The sequence below is a fragment of the Colias eurytheme genome, chromosome 5, assembly GCF_061535395.1.
Source record: "Colias eurytheme isolate Ceu_HAF_F1 chromosome 5, ilColEury1 Martin Lab GWU primary, whole genome shotgun sequence".
NCBI lineage: Eukaryota > Metazoa > Arthropoda > Insecta > Lepidoptera > Pieridae > Colias > Colias eurytheme.
Genome location: NC_142984.1, coordinates 3,062,901 through 3,084,837, shown reverse-complemented (window position 1 = coordinate 3,084,837; position 21,937 = coordinate 3,062,901). Strand labels below are relative to the sequence as shown.

Below are 21,937 nucleotides of genomic sequence, written 5' to 3'. Positions count from 1 at the left end.
GTAACTAAGTCGTATGTACAGTCACGAGCAATAATATATGCCTAGGGGGCGATGTGCAAAAATATCTGTCACTAGAACTAATTCATTAATATCTGTCTGCCCGTATACAGCAAAAATATCTGACATTAGTAGGCAGCATAATAAAGTGGCATCAAAATTATGTGACGAAAATGTTACAGCAAATAATTGTGACAACCTCTCACGGCATAAATATGTGACATCAACTAGGAAGCAATAATATCTGACACAATTTCATATTTCTGTATTTTGCATCGATTCCTCATACAAATCTATACTAATATTATAAAGAGGAAAGGTTTGTTTGTATGTATGTATGTATGTATGGTTTTCACGCATAAACTACTGGACCGATTTTGATGAAATTTGGCACAGATAATCTTTAGACCCTAAGAAAGAACATAGGCTACCTTTTATTTCGAAATATGTAGGCGAAGCCGGGGCGGACCGCTAGTCATAAATATGTGACATCAACTAGGTGGCAATAATATCTGACACAATTTCATATTTCTATATTTTGCATAGATTCCTCACAAAAAGCATAAATATGTGACATCAACTAGGAAGCAATAATATCTGACACAATTTCATATTTCTATATTTTGCATCGATTCCTCACAAAAAGCATAAATATGTGACATCAACTAGGAAGCAATAATATCTGACACAATTTCATATTTCTGTATTTTGCATAGATTCCTCACAAAAAGCATAAATATGTGACATCAACTAGGAAGCAATAATATCTGACACAATTTCATATTTCTATATTTTGCATCGATTCCTCACAAAAAGCATAAATATGTGACATCAACTAGGAAGCAATAATATCTGACACAATTTCATATTTCTGTATTTTGCTTCGATTCCTCACACAAAGCATAAATATGTGACACCGACTAGGTGGCAATAATATCTGACACAATTTCATATTTCTGTATTTTGCTTCGATTCCTCACACAAAGCATAAATATGTGACACCGACTAGGTGGCAATAATATCTGACACAATTTTATATTTCTGTATTTTGCGTTGATTCCACACTAAAAGCACAAATATGTGACATCAACTAGGAAGCAATAATATCTGACACAATTTTATTTTCAATTTAATATTGAATTAATACAAAATAAATACATTTTATTTTAACTACGTTGTTTTAAAACATTATTACCATATTAATTAATATGTGCCGTCGTTGTATACTACATATTGTATGTCTAGATATTACATATATCCTACTAGTTTAACACCCGCGGCTTCGCCCGCGTTTTCAAAGAAAAACCCGCATAGTTTCCGTTCCTGTGGGATTTCCAGGATAAAAGCTCTCTTAAGCTCTCCAAGTTACCTTCTATATGTGTGCTAAATTCCATTTTCTCTTTTATTTGTGTGAAAGAGTAACAAACATCCTTACATGATACCTACTCACGAACTTTCGCATTTATAATATTAGAAGGATATCATATCATGACAAAATTAAAGTATTCTTAAACTTATATGAATGCCCACTTGGGTAGATCTATTTTATTTGAAGGTTCAGTGTAACCTTCATGTATTATTTAGAAATTGTTTTGTCACATGTTTTGTTATATTTGACGTTAGCGGCGTTTGACACGATTGCTCCGTTATTCATTTTCATTTACCTATAATTAGCCTATAATTTTATAAAAAAAAAATATTTACAAAATATAATGTGTCTTTTGTTCATATTCTTACCCCAGCAAAATACATAACACTAATTCAATAAATAACGTTTTGCCTTTTTTAAATCCTATCCTATCTTATCCTACTAGTCCTACTATAATCCTACTTCCTATCCTACTAATCTAGTATTATTAATGCGAAAGTTTGTGAGGATGTGTATGTGTGTGTTTGTTACTCTTTCACGCAAATACTACTGAACAGATTACAATAAAATTTAGCAGACACATAAAGGGTAACTTGGGTAGGTTTTATCCCAAAATTCCCACGGGATCGGGAACTATGCGGTATTTCTGTGAAAACGCAGGCGAAGCCGCGGGCGGAAAGCTAGTGTCACATATTTATGCATTTTGTGAGGAATCAATTATATTTTACAATACAGAAATATAAAATTGTGTCAGCAGATATTATTGCCTCCTATGTGACGTCACATATTTATGCTTCGAGAGGTTGTCACAATTATTTGCTGTAACATTTTCGTCACATAATTTTGATGCCACTTTATTATGCTGCCTACTAATGTCAGATATTTTTGCTGTATACGGGCAGACAGATATTATTGAACCCGTTCTTATGACAGATATTATTGCTAATCTGCAAATGGTAATATATTTATGCTTCTGACTGTACATTGTTACATATGTTATAAATAAAAATAAAAGATCTTTAATTATAACATTTTTATGACTTTTATTTTGAGTTGAAATAAGCTGGTTTTCCGTATAAAGTAATTAATACATCTTCTACTCATAATCTACACTCTTAAAGATCCCATTATTATAAGGCCAAATAGTTTTCCACCTAATAAAATATCCACATATTGTAAAAAACAAAATCACGTTTCGATACGAGCAATTTAATTAAAATAACGCAAAGCCGATTCAATTGGCCAAGTGAGCATTATCAATGTAGAGTAAACAGAGCATAGTCGTGAATTGATAAGCACTACTGGATGAAAGCGTTATGACGATAACATTATACGGCTGCCACGTGAGTCATAAAATATATATTATAATAAGATACACTGGAAGTTTTAATATCACGACTTGACTGTACCATGCAGGTGAGTCTAATGTCGTCTCTGTTACCAACAAACAATACAGAACCTCTTTGCTAATTGACGAGATTAAGAGTATTTTTAGTCTTGGTTCATTTGGCAATGTTGATTTAAGAACATTTAGAATAAACACGTTCACTGTGCATGACCTATCGGTGGGTCAAATCGGGTAAAAGTTCGCACGTGTATGACCCACGGCTGGGTCATACGTTGTAAGAAAACTTACAGATTTTATAACCTCAAACACGTGTATTTATTTACACGTGTTAACAAAAAGAATTAACATAAAACAAGACAACAATTTGCATTTACACTTATGGAGTAGTCTCCCTCATTTTAGATGCTCAGTGAACATGGAATATTGTAAATATATGTCATAATTTTTCAATCCTCTTTACGCACCGAGATAGTAAAGTTTCCATGGCGCCAACACTGATACGATTTAAATTGTCTAGAAAGTACTAAGTATAACGTCTTCCTGTAATCATGCGAAGCGTTTAATGATCGTATACCGTTGCAGCTGCATAAACGCACATTACTCGTATTAAAAACATCAATAACGAACAAAACTTTCCTATTAGTTAAGGTAACGTTAGCAAAAAAATAAAAGGGATACAGTGCATTTTACTTCGATATGAATCATTGCAATTCCTTGTAATTTCGCACGCTCTAATGCGCCTCTTAAATACTCCAACTGTTCGATAGGAAACGATCAAATTAAATATCGTTGGTAATCGATGCGTACCGAATACAAAACGCGGCGTGTTAAAGTAATAATGTGTAGCCTGAAATACTAGATATAGGTTTGCAAGTAAAATCAATAGTATTTTTATGTTCCTTGCACGAACTGGTGATGTTAGTTATATTATATGCAAATAAAATGCTCACAATTTATAAAGAAATCAAAAACTAATTAAAGTTTCCGACTATCTAACTTGTAGTCCTTTCCTTAAAATATGTATATTGTTTTTTTTTATTAACACTAACTCTGAACTAATGCTGTTATAATTCCGTAGAACGCATAAGTTAAGTGTTAAAACGTAAAACCAAATGAATATTTACTATATACACATAACATATACACACATAACACGATTACTTTAACATTGCATGACTATGTTACGTAAACGCAAAAAATAACTTTTCGATTATATTTTGCGAATTATGAGTTTAACCTAAATCTATATCTATTGCAAGTTTTTCAAGTTTATAATAACTAATATATGTAGTTATATTTAATAAAACGATTATGCCTACATTCACAAAGGTAGATTCATACTAATTTAATTACTAAGGAATTCGTATTTTTTATAGTTTAACAATTCTTTGGTGAAATAACCTAAACATATTACTTTCGCTTTTTTAAGTAGAAACGTAGCATTGAATTGAATAATCAATAAGATGTATGTATGTAAAACCAGCGTTGAGATACAATCTATCCCGTAAAAAGGATTAACTGCCCTCGAAAAAAAAAGACGGGTTGCACTCCGGGAGTGCCGGCAGAAGTGAAAACTTGATTATTATTAACCTTGAGCATGTTTGATATTTTGGAATGGTATCCGTCGTACGCTTTTTCGATCAGGTCACGTGTCCTGACGCGAGTTTAAGATTTTATACCCATTACAGAAAAAGTGCTCAACGCCGCTAAAGAAGTTTTCACTTCAAAAATTACGAAAAGAGACTCGACAACACCCGACTCGTAGACCCAACCCAGGACGATCAACGCACCATACAACAACTTTTACGACCGCTACAACCAATAGCGCCAAACAAAAGGGCAAACCGTGTGGAATGCGTTATAATATTGAATACAATTTAAAAACTAAAAATCACGCATAAGCTCAAATACAAACAAATTTTGTTTTGTCACCGATTCTTGATAAATGTACAAAGTTTTAATCAAATCTTTCCGTTTAAACTCAAAATCGAGTCTACAGGAGTCGTTCACATTCAAACATATGTAGAAAAAAGATAATTTACCTGTAAGTCCAACCTTCTTGCGGCACACGGCGCACCTGTTCTTTTTCTTCTTGTCCTTGCTGGGATCCTTGTCGTCCGCGTCAGTGTCCGACGCGCCCGTGCTCGCGCCGCTCGTGCCCGCCGCACTGTCCTCTTCTAATTTCTGCAAATAATTATAATTTATCATGAGTATACGTTATCCTGCATTATTTTCTAAACTATCAGAATATTCTCTAGAAATAATATCTAGAAAGAACCGGCAGTACCAGACGAAGTCGTACTATTCGTTTGTACAGATTGTTGTAAAATAATATCGGAGAGCTACTAAGCTCTTTTGTTGAGGTTATGTTATAAACCGTGTAATAATTGCATCATTGTAAGCCTCTTATTATTTTAATTAATCTATTTATAGACTGGATCGATAAGATTGCCGCAGAAAGTTCAAGATACAACAATGTAAACTGTTTAGTTATGAATATTTCGACTTTGAAGAGATAAGAGTGATTGACAAACCCGTTTTAGACTCTTTTTGTCACCACCTATATCTGTATTCGGTTCGTCTTTTACTGGTCGCGGTGAAGTTCTCAATTTAATATCTTTCGAAGTGCTCGTGTTCTCCGGCGGCGGATACACGAGATTGCGATCCTCCTGTATCTCGACAACTTTCTCTAGTCTACTCTCGCGGGATGGCCCATTGCGGTTCACAGACAGCTTGGTCGGTGGCCTTGTTTTATTTTCAGTTTTTGTTTTCGTATTGGCGCTATTCGATTCCGCCGTTTCTTTGGTGCCGTCTGGCGTCGGTAGTGGCGTGCTTTCGTTTATTTCGATGGACAATCGTTTATTCTCGAAACTCTTGGAACGTGACACGGCGACGCTGTCGGTGGCGGAGCTTTGGCTGTTATTGCTAGATTTGCTGCTCCTTCGCAACGCTTTCTTCAATATTCTCTTTCCCTTCGACTCTTTTTTATTGGGGTCATTTTCCATTATTGGTATTTAAATGCTTTTCATATTTGACATTGTGACTGAAAAAATATTCAATACACCAGTCTAGGTTACATGTTTACGTAAATATTTGAGAATGGAACGTGGTTTACCAGGTATGTATGTATTACAAAAGCGGCATTATTGCTCACTATTGTAAAATAAATGTTTCAAAAAACTGAATTGGCTTCATTTTAAAATATTTCAAGTTAGAAATTCTGTGAAAAATATATGACGTGTATAAAATATTTTTTAATTTTGTGATGTAAATCAAGACGTCATGTTGGCATTTCTATTTTCTAAATCTTTGCGACCAGCCATATTTATTATTCATGTATTCAGCCATTCCTAAGCGTCGAAATTATTTTATGACCTTTTTTTTACAATTTAACATAAAATGAATTTATCTGCATGTATACGCAAAATGGCGGAAATATAAGATAGAATCTCAAGTATAACAAGAAATGATTAACATCTACATGTATTATTACGAAATGACTGACTGGTAATGAATATTTAGCGAGATGGCGCTCGAGGTTACAATACAACCTTGCACATATAGCATGTTTATATTTTGGCAAAATATCTAGTCTTTGATCCAAAATTTAGACATTAATGACCCCAAAAAAACAGGAAATGTAAACATTATGTAAACTATTTTTAGAACTGTTTTTAAACATTGAAATCTGGATTTTAAAAGCATTTCTGTTTTTTTTTTCTCAAGATTGTAACCAACCCCTTGTAAATCATATATTCTCCCTTTTCCATCTAGTGTAATCCACGTCATATCTGGGTGTACAATTTAAATGTTTATTAAGGTTCATCATAATCTTATTTACCTACACGTGTATTTTAATAAGGCTATGTTTGTATGACTTACTTATTTGCAATAAACAGCTTATTAGACAATTTTAAAAAGGTCAGTTCAATTGATAATCTGTATAAATATTATTATTATTATAACAAATAATACTTTCAGAACTTGATCTAAACAAAAAAAATCATGATATGAGATAGATAAATATCACCTAATCTCTTATTGCTAAATTGGCGATTACTTTAATAATATTCTAGATACTTATCGATATTTTTTTAATTGCCTATTCTTTAGGAATTAACAATTTAAAAATATTAGCCTTCCACCATCTATTATTATCGAAAAATAAAATAAAATGCTAGACTTCAATAATACTGAAGAATAACACAGTGTAGCAACTTATATGTAATAATACATATGTATGTATATTGTATATGCTATATCTTACCTGATCCACAGACTTTATAGGGTACACCACCATTATGAACAAAGCATAACGATTATTATTTTCTTACTAACTTATATATTAATACTAACTATTATATAAAACAATGTAAGTCTCGATAAAATCCATAATCTAACAGTAAATTGGTACTTGTAACGTTCTTCAAATACAGTTGAAAGATATATTTTACTAAACTAAATGGATCACATTGTAAGCACAATATAAAGCTGTTTTCAACAGTTCTGTCTGAAGAGTCCAATACTTAAAAATGAGCGTAGGTGTAGCTCAGTTATCTACGCCAACCCACTTCAATGTCAACGTCCTTGTAACGTATTGCTCTAAAATTAATTTACTTTTCTCAACTAGAAATTTGCTAATAATCATTAGATATCACTACATGGTATAAAACAAAGTCGCTTTCTCTGTTTGTATGCTTGAATCTTTGAAACTACGCAATGGATTTTGATGTGGTTTTTTTTAATAGATAGTGTAAGTCCACACTGCGAGCCTAGCGCGGTTGCGACGGCGGGCGCGAAATATCAAACGTATGAAACGCGCTTTTGCGTCCACATTGAAATGACTATGGCGGAAGCCTAGTGCGACGGTAATGAGCGAGCCAGCGCGCGTAGTTTTCAAACTCTCCTATCCGCGCGTTCTGGCCACACTACGGGCCTAGTCAGCAAGCGACCCAATGCGCGGACGGCGGGGGTATCAAACCAGTTCGGTCTTGTCGCTCGACTTCTTATATTATATCCTTTATTGTTTTTCGTAAAATAGCGGTAAATACTTAATTGTTGAAGTGAAACTTCTTTATTTATAAGTGCGAGTCAATCTAAAACACTTATATACACCACAGTAATTTTGTAGGGTATAATCTCAATTCTTCATATAAGATTCACCCGTTATTCCTCTGTTTTATTTATTTCGTGTACAACTTCTATAATGATCTCATCTCAAAATCGGACTGTCCAGTAAAAATAGCAAATCGTCCAAAGTTTGCAACACCCGAAAAACGTCGAATCGCTACTTGAGCTCGCGCGTCGGTGTGGCCACCGAGAGCGCCCGCTCGTCGCGCCCGCCTAGGCCGCCGCCACCGCGCATTCAGTGTGGACGCACACATAGAGTGATTCAAGAGGAAGGTTTTATTATACAATTTATTAGGTTTTAGACAAAGCGGGCGAAGCCGCGTGCGAAGCCGCGGGCGATAAGCTAGTAGATTATAAAATGTCATTGTTTTTCTATAAAACACAGAGGTTCTAATATACGATTCTTGCTTTATAACTTTCTAGATGTATTTTTTAAGCTGATTGGGCACCATTATATTATGTATAATAAACAGGCGCTTTATCTTATTTCAATTGATTGATAAAAAACAAATTATTCAAAATAAAAAAAACAAAGGATTCGTGTCGTGAACGTTTTAAATGTTACATTCTTGGCAATCAGGTGCACCTTTAGATAAAAATCAATTCGTTGCATAATGTTTAACGACAAATTGCTGTTAATAAATAAATTTATTTTACTAGAAAATATTTTGACAGCACGAAAATGCAACACTATCTCATGGCGTTAGGATCAAAAAAGATAACTGGAATGTTTAAGCATCTGCCTAAATTCTGCCCGTTCCTAATTGATTCGGAGTATTGTTCCTCTACCTCTATTAAAAATAATTCATGACGCAATGTTGTGAAATTCTGGCCTCTAAATAGACATGTAGTCAATCAAAGGTTCGTTCGTGGCGATTAGGGATTTTATCATATAATGAACGTCTTAGCTCGTAAACCAATTAACATAATATATTTTCTTAACAGTAATCTCGTTACTAAGCAACAGCTATAGGCTAATTTCGTACAATTTTACAGTTAACGAGTGACGCGGTGTAATATCGACGGCGTGAAATTGAATCCACATTGGAATGGTGTCATGGTGTGACGTAAGAGCTTTACTAAACAGAAACCTCAGAGGAACATTACACAGGGCTTTTGAGTAAATATCATTTCTATAATAACATAGACTCTTTTGTGCTCTTTTATGTACATGCATCAAGGAAAAATGCACCGATTTGTGTGAAATTTGGCATACAGGTAAATATGGGTAGGTTATCTAATAATGGTTAATTTTTTATCACGTGAACGCAAACTGAGCTTGTTACTAAGAAGAATACAATGATAAAAGGGAAGATTTATTTAACTGACTACACGACTGATTGTTAACCAGATATAACTGGCATTCTTATCAATAAGCAAATCGCCACATAGAATATTATGACGTGATATTTGTTTCATATAAAGTTGTAAATACATATATTTTTAAAGCAAATTTATATTCGAAGTTAAAATTTCAAATCCATACTAATATTATAAATGCGAAAGTAACTGTCTGTCTGTCTGTTACTTAATCACGCCTTAACCACTGAACCAATTTGCATGAAAGGAGAATGGGCATTTTACTATGGAAGTTGGGCCTGAACCCTTGAGTTGGACCAATACACATGAGATATTGTTTTTATAATAGATCATAACACATACATAACGGGAAAAATATATATAAAAAAATAATCAAGCGGGTTTTTGTACAGTCACATCAAGTTTTATTTCTTTGTGTATAATTTTTTTGCAATAAATAACTGTTATAAGACAATGACAATATCTTTATGTTACTCCAATTCACTTTCACTTACAAATACGTACTAATCTTAAGCCTTCTAAAAACCGAAATACACTAATATTATGTTTTGTAACAGGTACCTATACCGTGTTTATTATAATTTAACGTAGTTAGACGTTTTTTGTGGTTAAACTCAGTCACTCCAGTGACATTTAGATTTATACTTACTTCACTCGAATTAAAAACACCGTTATTGTGCGCAAAATAATAGCCAAATAAATAAAACTTTTTGCCTTGACTGTACAAGAACCCGGTTGATTTATTTTTTATTTTATTTTTTTCGTAAGGTATGTGTAATGATCTATCACAAAAACAATATTTCGTGTGTATTGGTCTTAGCCCAAGTTTCAGGCCCAATTTGCCCATTCTCCTTTGGTATAGAGATATTTTGATACCCGAGAAAGGACATAGGCTACTTTTTACCCCGGAAATCCCACGGGAACGGGAAATATGCAGGTTTTTCTTTGACTGCGCGGGCGAAGCAGCGGACGGAAAGCTAGTCCAATATAAACGAGCCATTCGCATGTTCGATACGTGTGAATATCTCGTGTAGCGTGATACACACATCGGGTCATTAATTTGCAATGGCAGGCGGCGAGATAGGTAAAAGTTTTGCAAAGAATTTTACTTTTCATCAACAAATGTTGCCAAAGCGAACACGCCTTTCTAATGTGTATTGTATACGCGAGGCGTTCGCAATTCTGCGGTCTGCCACTGTCGTCGTGAACGATTACCAACAACTTGGCTTAGCAGTGTTTTTAACTGTAGGTACGTTACAAATCCCAAGCAGTTCCCATTTACCTACCTCTTTTTTCTTGATTCAAAAGAGTAAAAGGTAAACTAGAGCGACGAAATTCTATGCCGGATTAGGACATATTTTTAAATTCTCGTCGCGTTTTAATCTCGACCTCAGCATATACCAATGTGAATAAATCACTGTTTGCATGTGTGGGTCTACAGTGTATCCTTGTTTTTTGTATATAACCATGTCTACTCCAATGTGTACGAGCTCATGTGTGTGTGAGCGTCTTTAAGCCTGTGTATGCGTATGAGTATATTCGTGAGTTCGTGTGTCTACGTGCGTGTTTACGCGTGTTTATTTGTACATGTGTGTGCGTGTTTAGGTGTGTGTTGAGTGCTCGTATGACATATATGTGTGTGTACAAGCAAATATAAACAAAAGCGGCCTCACATCAGTCAGCGTCTGCGTCTGTGCGGGCAGCGTCGGCACGGTGGGCGCGGCGGCGGCGAGCGGCGTGGCCGGCGCGGGCGCGGGCACAAACGTGGAGGCGACAGGCGACGGCGTCGTCGCCGGCGGCTGCTGCTTCTTTTTCAACGCCTCCTGGAATTCCACGCGCTTACTTAGATGTAACTTCGTGCTCAATATCAATGCCTGAAGGTCACGGATCTACCCTACCTCTAAAAAAATAAACTAACGCTAATGGTTGAGTACATAGCATAGAACATTTCCCTAGGATACCAAACATGTGCATGTTTATTGCAACCACATCTATAGCAAAGCCACGGTTAGAAGTCGAGTATTGCCATTTGCCATTAAAATCTAAATCACAGCTTATACAGAGAAATGATAATACATAATACAGTAGCACCTCTATAAGTCGAATATCAAGGGAGACGCCAAAAAATTCGAGTTATAGAGTTTTCAACTTATGGAGGATTTCGACAGAGTTTGAGGTCTATTCTTAAAAATTTTGAATTAGAGAGGTAAAATAAATTAAAATTCAACTTACAGAGGTGACAAACATGTTTTTATTTATGACAAATCAACATTATTTCAAATCATTTTAAAATAAAAAATATGGCATTAAAAAAAGTATTTATTATATTATTTGCTTTAGATAATTTGGTTGTTCTCTAGCATTGTCTAATCTATAAAGAGCAGAAAATTCTTCTTCTTCAGAGATACTGGTTTGCTCTATAAAATTTCGTAAGGTATTCAATTATTCAATGCGGTTCTTGCCTCTTTGATGGAAACCTATAGAGCGCATGTACTATTCACATCTTCTATGTCATCTTAATCATTAGTATCGGTTTTCTGAGGACTTATCGGACTTAATGCAAACACGTGTTTACGTGAGTCATAAATTTATTATCGTATACTCCTAAAATGTTTTCTAAGAAACAATAGTGTAAGTACTTGCACTGTCGGCAAGTTGTTAAAGTCGGTAACTTATTATTGTTCGAAAATAGAGGTAATAAATTCCAAATGATCGAGTTATAAAGGTTGTAAAATAAAACGTTGCTACGTTCGAGATACAGAGGTCAAATTTAATTTTTCGAGTTATAGAGTGAAAATATGTACCAAAATGGCTTGGAGGGACTCGGTGATAATTTCGACTAACAGAGGGTCAAGATTTCAAGTAACGGAGGTTTTCGGGTTTGAAGGGAAGGGAACAAGACATTTTTTCGAGATTTGGAGGTTTTTGACTTATCGAGGTTCGACTTAACGAGGTGCTACTGTATATAAAAACACCAACTAACTATACCCGACTCACTAGCCTGTGACCGCAACGCAATCTTGTTTGTGGCCGATTGACCAGTGAGGCATTTATAAATTTTAACTACAGCCAAATTCCAAAGAGTAGCCAGATGGACGCACTCAAAATATCTGTCGTCATACTACTTATCACAAACAGAGAAGAGCTACAAAAAAACAAGCATTTTGTGTACATGAGCGTGATATAATCATTTTATAAATTATATTCTCCTTCACTTACTTCCTACATTAGAGACAAGTACTACCTACACAGGAAATGAAACTTCATTGAAACCATCATGCATATGGTGTTATCTGTTAACTGATTTATCATTAGTTGCCTTTTTTTTGTGTAGTACCTATATGAATTTTAAGTGTGTTGTGTACCGATGACAAGCCTACAATACAAGACACTATCGTACGAACACAAAGTAATATGTATTGAAATCATTCAAGTTGGCCATGGGAATTTTTGCATTACCACATATTCTAGAGAAACAAAGAAAATAACAATGACTACAACAATACCATTCAATATTAACATTTCAAACAGTAAAATAAGGCAACAGCATCAACTTTTAATTACGCATTTAATTTTATACTGATGCCAGTTCCGCACGACTATATTTTTTTTCCGTTGGGAAGTAAGAATACATTTTCGAAACGGCAAAAAAGCGTTAGCATTGAAGCTACTACGCATCAGCTGTCGCAATTACAAAGATTGTGGTTCGTGAACACCTTCCTGATCGTATAAGGCGAAAAGTCATCTATTTGGTAGCGCAGCCGCCTTGTTTGTTTTGCGTTCAGTGCCAAGTGAATTGTGCGTAAATAAAGCTACTGGCCTCAAAAAACAAGACACGCTCACAGAAACATCTAGAAATATATCGGGGACATACTTTAAACGTTAATCACTCAATTAAATGTTAAAAATCTCGAGAAAGCAGCTTGATCGTGTTTATAAAACTATTTTCGTAGGAAGTAGGCACTTATCGCTGCTTGGTAGCTTATACGTCATACCATGACTAATATTTTTCATCATAGTGACGTTCATGTGTTCATATTCTGGTATGTAATAACTTAGTATGACGTCATCGGGCGACATCACAGTGGTCAATTTACTGCTATAGTAGTAAAATTCAGTTATCTATTGTTTATCGTATATTTGAGCTAACTGAGTACCAACGCTTTGTCTATATTCAAACTTATAAAAACTATGGTCCCGACCCTTGAAGTCGATATTTGCTTTGGAATAATTTAAATAAATTTATATTTCTTTTCCTCCTAGTTCCAACTTGTTTATATGAATAGTACGCGAATTTATTGACGGTAAATGCTGTGTCATTTCCTGATTTTAAAAAGAGTGCTTGCTTATGTATTTAACTAAGCTGCGTGTCCTTAACGCAACACATCATGAGGTTAGTTGAATTATGATCTACCCTGTCACATGAAGCCATAGCCATACGTTATGTCTAAGGGTGCACTCACACACATCAGTCACCGTCAAGTCACCGATGACTGATCGGTGACGGTTCGTGTACGTATCCACAAACACCAGTCACCGTCATGTTGTCCGTCAGTCACGTCGCCGGTTTGACTGAATCATTGAACACATACATCAGGTTAGTCAGTGATTAGACGTGTGTCACGCTAGAGAACATGTAGCAATTGACGGTAGCACGACGCTGACTGAACTGAGACGTGACGGCACCGGGTGAGTGGGGATAAAAGTATGATACATGTATGGAAAGATTATTTGACGTGCCTGACCGGTGACGTCACTGATAGATTTCGTGCCGGCGACTGTCGTGTGGGAACAGAGTCATACTAGAACTATTGATACATATTTTTTTTTAATCCTGTCCGGTGACGTGCCGTGACGGTGACTGATGTGTGTGAGTGCACCCTAAACGAGATCAATATAAGTAATCTTACCTTAAAGCAAACTGAGCAGAGCCCGTCAGTGGACGGGTTTCCGTAGAAACCGCAACCTGAGCGGCACAAAGCCTCCATTGGATTCGATTCTCGCTCCATGGTTGCACAATTAATTTCACTTTTAATATAAAACAATAAACAAAACGTGTCCTCGTCGAGAGTACGATTGCACTATCAGTATATTGCACTTGTTCGTAACACAAAGTCTCACAATCACAATGTTCGATGCACTAAATGTTACAATTGAAACTCGATGATAACTCTCTTGCTGTCTTCACGGTTAGCGGCTGCCTCAGCCGATGAGCTGCGACTACTTTCTGTGTCAGGATCGTATTGGGCCCTGCGACAAACGAAAACAACAAATTAGCATCTCCGACGTAAATGAAATCATTATTATCTAATTACCGTGCGTTATAGGCCAAGCGATTATAACAGATTGGAACGATGTTCCGATGTCAATTTTATATTACCTACTGTAATTATGCCTATTAATAATTTCAAAGCAGTGACCCTCCCATGAGGGTAATAACTATAACAATATAGGATATGCGGGCATTTTATGAGTACAATAAGATATATTGCATGTATCATTCATCGGACACACGAAGACTCGTACCATCGAGCTATAAAATTGATTGTATTATAAGAAGCGTGTAGAATGCAACCGATTATTCCAATAGAAAGTGGTACCTAGGCGCTGACGGCTGAACACGATTTCGAGGCAAAACATAATATGCATAACGACAGGTTTACATAACAAGAGAGAGCTAAGGCCAAAAGTGGAACGTGAAACGGAGCACTAGGCCTACGTACAAGGTCCCATCGGCGACACCCGGTGACGATACCGTCTGTCTAGTTGTAACTAACACTCAAAACCTTTCCACGAAACGAGTTGATAGTTGTTACGTCATCTGCTTTTAGCCGATACGTTGCGGCTTGTATGCTACATGTATGTACATAGCTGTTAATTGATTGCGGTTAACCATACTGGTTAGTGTCGTTTGATAGTTTCGATCAATGGCTATGATAGAGCAAAAATTGATTGTGCAAACTGCTGTACCACTTACAAATTGATAAATGATAGGCTGTGTGGTTTCTAAATAGTTATCTGTCTGGTAGTCACATAACTACAGACGAAAATCGTGCGTAAGTTCGTTCACAATAAACGTCACCCAAAACAATTCGAGCTCCTGAACTAAAATCGGGAACAATCAAAGGAGATAGATATTAAAAAGTGTGGAATGTTAAAAGCGGTGAGCTATGAAGTGCACCAATTATCGCCACAATAATAAGTGAAGTGGAGAGTGCAGCAGACGAGGTCGTTACACTGGCCGCAGCTGGAGTCATCGACCGGCCGCACGGGGGTGTGCGCACGCGGCGGGCACAACTCTACACGTTATAGGCACTAATGTGGCAAAAAAACGTAAACAACAAACAAATCTTATATCTCAAATTCACAACAATTTTAATGCTGGTTGAAAAAAAAACAAATCTGACGCTAATGTACATAGGTATTGAGTTTGAGTTTATGGCATACGAGGAACATCTACTCTACACGTAAACATAGCGGCACTTCGATAAACATGATCAGTGATGCTAGACAAACAATGCAATAATGTATCTCGTATACGTGTTCGTGTACCAATAATAAAATAGGGAAATAAAAACAAGTTGTTTTTAAAAACACCGTATCACACCAACTCCGGGAACGTAATAAATAATGGTCATAAAACTGGTATCTTGTAGATTTTCGTACCGAATACTAAAACCCTTCCAAACTAATTACCTTATTAACATATTGGACAAAGTATAATAATAATAAAACAAAAACGATACCGACGAAATATTTTTAGAACGATGTGGTGCATAAAATGAAATGTTGAAAACCATACAAATTACAATTGCTCATTTATTTAGCTAATAATACGAAATATAGGAATTGTATAAGAATACGAGCAAGATAGCTCTGGACTGGACAAAGTCCGTTAGGTGACGCCATACACATAGATGCGTTATCACCGACCCCTCCTCCCGCTGATCGCGTGTTTATTTACGCGCAGCAATTAGCAAATAAAGAAACATCCAAGCCGCGTCTATGAAAAAAAACTTGCAATAATACTAGCTCATTTTCCTTCGATTTACAAAGATTTTCCTGTTGTCTTTTCAAGTTAGAAAAATCTACATAGTAGAATATTCATACTGGTGTCGAATGTGTTAACTTGAAACTAAATACAGTAAAAAAACGCAACCTACATCTTTTTATGAGCAAAACCACATTTTCTACCTATGAATCGTTAAAACTTAAAACAATATCAATTTATGTAGGGTCATTGCGCCTGTTCGCGTCCACATGCCTATTCGCGTCCATTTTGCGGATATCTTTTAGAAAATTCACGAAAATAAGTATACTTTAAGTAAAATTGTAATAAGAAAAATTTCCGATAATACCTCAATGTATAAGAGACATGCACACATATTCAAAATATGCCTGCGCACCGCCTATCCTATTTAAAAAAAATATTTAATTTTGGTTATTAAACGAGAGAGCTAAAACGCGCGGGATTTTGAGAAAAAAATAGTGCGCAGCGTCGCGTTTGACGGTAAGTATCTTATTGTTAAATGTGAATTTTTGAATATGTAACTGTTTCTTTACTTAGCTAACAAAACATGGAATAGTATGGATTATAAATCAGCTTATTTCTTTTACAATTAATAGCTAAAATAAGGTGGACGCGAATTACTACACCGAATTTGTACAACTTCCATTTTGCGTCCACGGTGGGCGCAAACTATACCTATAGTGCATAACAATAGAACATATTGCGTCCACATTGTTTTTCATTAAGTAGCAATGAATTGTTTGTTAAAATATGTAATTTAAAATAGATTGTAAATTTTTGACTAAGACTACAAGTTGATAATTTAAATTTTCATTCAAATTAGCAAATTTTATGCAATTTTTTTCATTTTAAAATGGGTTTTCTAAGAATGAGACTAGTATCTTTGAGAATGAGAATCAATAAGTCTGTGGTTAAGAAAATAATATAAACAAAAAAGAAATTGAATTCATTAGAAACTAAAAATAGGGTAGGTAGGTAATCTTAATAGAACTGATTATTATTTATTTACATAACGTAACTTTGTTTTTTGTTAATTTTTTTTAGTTCTATTAATGATGAGAAGATAAATATAAATAAGTTTTTCCAGTTTCCTTACAGTGAATTATATTAATAATAATGTTGATTTTAGGGTTCCGAACCTCAAAAGGAAAAACCGGAATCCTTGTAGGATCACTTTGATATCCGTTCGTCTGTATGTCCGTCTGCCGGTCTGTCTTTCTGTCAAAACCCTTTTTCTCAGTAACGCGTTGAGATATAAAGCGGCAATTTATATTGAATACTCAAGTCTACGGTCCCTTGAAGCAGTGAAAAAATCAAACTTAAAAGCCAAAGCAATCAGAAGATACAGCCGTTTATGCTGCAAATTTTCGCAAATTTCGACATTCGCAAGGGAATAAAAACCTACAGGGTACTTTATGTGAACACAGACACTTGAAGTTTGGTACGAAGCAACGTCTTATAGCACAAATAAGGTAATTATTGAAAAAATAATCATTTACAGTTAAAACATATGAAAAAAAACAGTTTATACAGGAACCCTCGGTGTGCGAGTCCTACTCGCATTTGGCCGGTTTTTATTAAATAACTATATTCGTAAATAAATAATTTATTAAAATCTAATTTTTATTTGCATTTATCTGATAAAATATCACCCAATATACTCTTAATTCTTTTTCTAAGCTGGTGGACGCGAACTGGTCCATGCGTGGACGCAAACTGGAATTTTTGGACGCGAACTGGGTAAAACGCCTAATTCTGCTATTTGTCTAGATAAATAAAAACCACATGATATTTCCAACACAATTGATAGTAAATCTTAAAATAGACTATGTAATGAACACGTTACATAAATTTTGCGTTGAAATTAGTTCTGGAACATTTTTATTTTCTCCTTCAAACTTTCCAACTGCACTAAGTGGACGCGAACAGGCGCAATGACCCTATGTCACGACCGCACTAAAACAACGTAGTCACACCACAACCAAAGACACCTACCAGCTGCAACCGATTTCTTTAAAAAATAATAATATTGCAGATACAAAATTTTAAAGTAGTTAATATTGTTCCGAATTAACTGTGCCAAGGTAACCAGCGCGATTAGTTGAAAACGTGATCTTCGATAATTTGTGAACTAGCATTACGATACTAACGTATTAGTTAAATTGTTATTTTTTACGATTACACGCCACGATTTTTCAATAGTTTTCGTAAGGATAATTGCCTCGTATACCTGTTGAATAACTTTAATTAAAAATATTCCTTTGTTACAACAGAAGGTTGCTTACGTGCAAGTCATATAAAGAAAATGCGTAGTCGCTTCAAGTAACTACGCAAATGTAAATATGAGAAATTACGACGTTTTCAAGATTTAAGCATGAAATTGGATTAAAGAAACACACTAAAAAATACTTTATGAAATGTCATCTGATGAGAAAACTCTTTTAAATTCTACCCTCTTTCATTATGACTGGCATGTGTTTACATTTATAACCATAACAAAACGGGAGCCAGAAGCTCTCGTTTCGTTTTTTTGGAAATATTATCAAAAAGCGCTAGTGATAACTGATAAGCGAAGAATAGTTGCGAGATCAAATTCATATTGTATTTTGATCTAGAAAAAGTGTGAGGATCTTCAGATGACGGATAAAAACTCTGCAGATGTTCCAAGCTGCGATGAATGTAGGTCAGTTAAAAACTGTCGTCTGCAAAGCGTCTTAACCGAATTATAATCAGATCTGTTGTTCGGAGAGACCTTAACTCTTAAACAAAATCCTTTGTGTACTAAGTTTTAAGTTTCTGGCACTTGGATTTATTATAATTTATAATCAAAAGCTGCCAGGACAGTTCACACAGACATAACTGTAAATACGAATAGAAATGACGCATTAAGAGAACTAGATACCTACCTGTTGCCTGTTTAAACGTGTAAATATTCAACAGTAAAGGCCGCTGCATACGTGACGGGATTTTACCCGGACGGGACGTGACGGGAAGTTTTGGAAACATCGTTGCATACAAAATGTATCCAAATACGCATATGTCACGGGAACATCGACGGGACGGGAACGTGGACGGGAAAAATATCGTCGCCGACGATGTTTAGCACGTCCCGTCCCGCACGTGCCCCGTCCCGTCCGTGATTTCGCTACGTATGCACAGTCGCTCCGTTCGTGCCGGAGAGATTAGTAGTGACGCCTTCCAAGTATCGAAAATGGACGACGAAAAACTAATCGAATGTGTTCGCTCATATCCAGCGTTGTATAGTATAGCGAACCCACAATATTTAGATATTTAGATATTGTGGTATTCCTAACTATACTTAGTCCTTTTCACCTATGATGATTCCTGTGACACTTCATCGTGTTCTGAATTACGTAGGTATTTTATGTTTAAAATGCCAAAATAATTTTAGTGCATAATATTTTTGTTTTATGGCGGCATTATTACCAAAAATATAAAAATGAAACATCTTAAGCTTATAAATCAAAAACAGTATTGTTTAGTTTAAATTCAAATTCAAATTTCTTTATTTGCAGAATGTAGATTACAAAGATGTTAATGTTTTCTTGACGGTCGTAGCTTCTTCGTCATCTAGAGCAATAGCAATTAAAGCCAATTCTTGAATTGAAAAATCCATCTTTCGTTGTTCACAACACTAGCACGTTAGATCAGAATCACGTCACGGTGCGTATGCGTTTGCTCCACGTTCCCGTTGTGAACGAGGCAATCACGTGCCCGTCCCGCTCACGTCCCGTCCGAGGTATTTTCCCGTCACGTATGCAGCGGCCTTAACTCAAACACGTCTTGTTTGATCAAGAAAAGTATCTAAAAGCCCCATAAGGTGCATTTTGGAAGCACATATCAATCGTTCCTTAACAAATAAATACATACATCAATAGCAACAGGACGCAAAGAACAGTTCCCTAGACGATGAATGCTATCTATAACTTTAAAGGTGTGCATGTGTGCGAGCTGTATCGTGAACGTCGGCGATGTGTGCGCAGTGGCCCGCTGACCCAGTTGCGAAGTGCTGCTACGCAATTCGAGCACGACTCGCTACCATTGCACTGGCATCGCATAACTAACGCCAAACACATGTCCCAAGCTATCCCAACCGACTCACACGTGTGCTAAATGTTTGAACGTGTGTGTGCATCCTCAGATATCGCATAACAGGCGATACCCCCCACGAACTTTGTTTAAAACTTTCGAAACTTATTCTTGTAATTGTTACAAGTGTAGAGTCAAGTCTGAAGTCAAGACCTCAGAACTATAAATGTGCCAACAGCCTATTTACGTCCTACGTCTATTGAGTAATAGATGCGACGCGACTGTAATTCCGGCAAATTAAATTCTTTATATGGAACACATTGTTGCTTCTGGACATTGATGATTGTTCACTCGTTCTATCAACTAGGAAGCTCAAGGCTATCGTTCCGCAAGACGAGCACGACACAACAGTTTACTTATTTCACATCAATGTGTACAATTTGAGTAAATGTGTAAAAAAAATAAAGATGAATAGTTTAATATTATTGTTAATAATGAAGAAAAAATACCAAAAACATCTCTATCAAAAGAACAAAATCTACAGACTTAATTAGAAACAACATCGTTGCACGAATAATTGACTTCATTACCTAAACATACTTATTCCAGTGAGTAGTAAAACTACTTTCGAATGCAATGTAATATAAACTATAAATAAAGCGTGAAAATCTAGCATGGAGAAAACTTGTTCCTTTTCATTAAGATACCGAGTTTCAGCGTACATTCATAACTATTTTAAAAATTTATTGCAAGCTCATGTTTAGCCTGTTTAGAACTAGATCTTTTTGATAATTATTAATTATGTACCGTAATAACTCCAAAAAAGTAAGAAAGTAATCAAACAGCTAAGAAAAAAAATGGTTAAACTCGAAATAAACATAGGCAGGAATCGTAAAATGATAACTGACCAAAATATAGGTCACGTCACGCCAGAACTGGAGCACTCGTGAACGTTATCATTGGCTCAATTGATCAAATTTAAAGCGGTCGAAACAAAATACAGGTCTGACCACTCGCACAACGGTATTCATAACGGTTACGGCAAAAAATCGTGCAGAGCAAAGAGAATCCTAAGAAAAATTAACGGGAGAGCTTGGAATCCACATCCATAATACATTTAACTTGATAAAATCCAAAGTAAAAATCATTCAAAATTAATCAGAAACGAAGCAAATTTCACTGATGCCTTCAATTTCAAAACAAAAATCCCAGAACTCGAAGTAAGGGGAAAACAACATCAATTTGTTATTAAACAGAAACGCAGAATCAGAAATACGCGGAACCTGTTTGGATGGGTGACGTCACACACTCGAGGAAACGTTTCTCGACAGTCTGTGCACATTCAAATAAAAAATAAACATTCATCGATCCTGTCATTTCGAAATAATCGTACGTGTTTCTCTAAGCTATCGTCGCATACTAAAAATAAACACGTCAGGGTCTCACGTTTAATCCCTTCCGCATAGTAGCAACATGGAAGTAAAGATGGGAAAATAAGGTCAGAGCTGACTGCACGGATTTACAAACAAAGTGCAAAACCAGAACAGGAAGGACAATGGCATTATCGTTTAGAGAATGCGTCACAACTAACAAATGTGCACAATGACGCTTCACAGACAATGGATCGCGCACGGCAAGATGGCCGCCGATCTGTCAGCTGATTGTGCGCACACGCAGCGGTAGCCGTAGCAGA

General features: G+C 35.7%; 1 protein-coding gene across 6 annotated transcripts in view; it reads right to left on the bottom strand.

Annotated features, from left to right (window-relative positions):
• Positions 1–21,937, bottom strand: part of drn (zinc finger AN1-type doctor no) — a 28,735-nt gene that overhangs the window by 1,936 nt on the left and 4,862 nt on the right. For 4 of the 6 annotated variants that reach the window (XM_090101806.1, XM_090101805.1, XM_090101807.1 and 1 more), the window contains 3 exons: positions 14,075–14,414; positions 10,838–11,002; positions 4,757–4,898 (listed from right to left, as the gene is read on the bottom strand). In XM_090101806.1, coding sequence (XP_089957932.1) covers positions 4,757–4,898; positions 10,838–11,002; positions 14,075–14,173 — 406 coding nt within the window. In that variant the 5' untranslated portion in view covers positions 14,174–14,414. Of the gene's footprint in view, positions 1–4,756; positions 4,899–5,248; positions 5,766–10,837; positions 11,003–14,074; positions 14,415–21,937 lie in introns of those variants that run through there. The other 2 variants (XM_090101809.1, XM_090101810.1) reach the window with 2 other exon arrangements.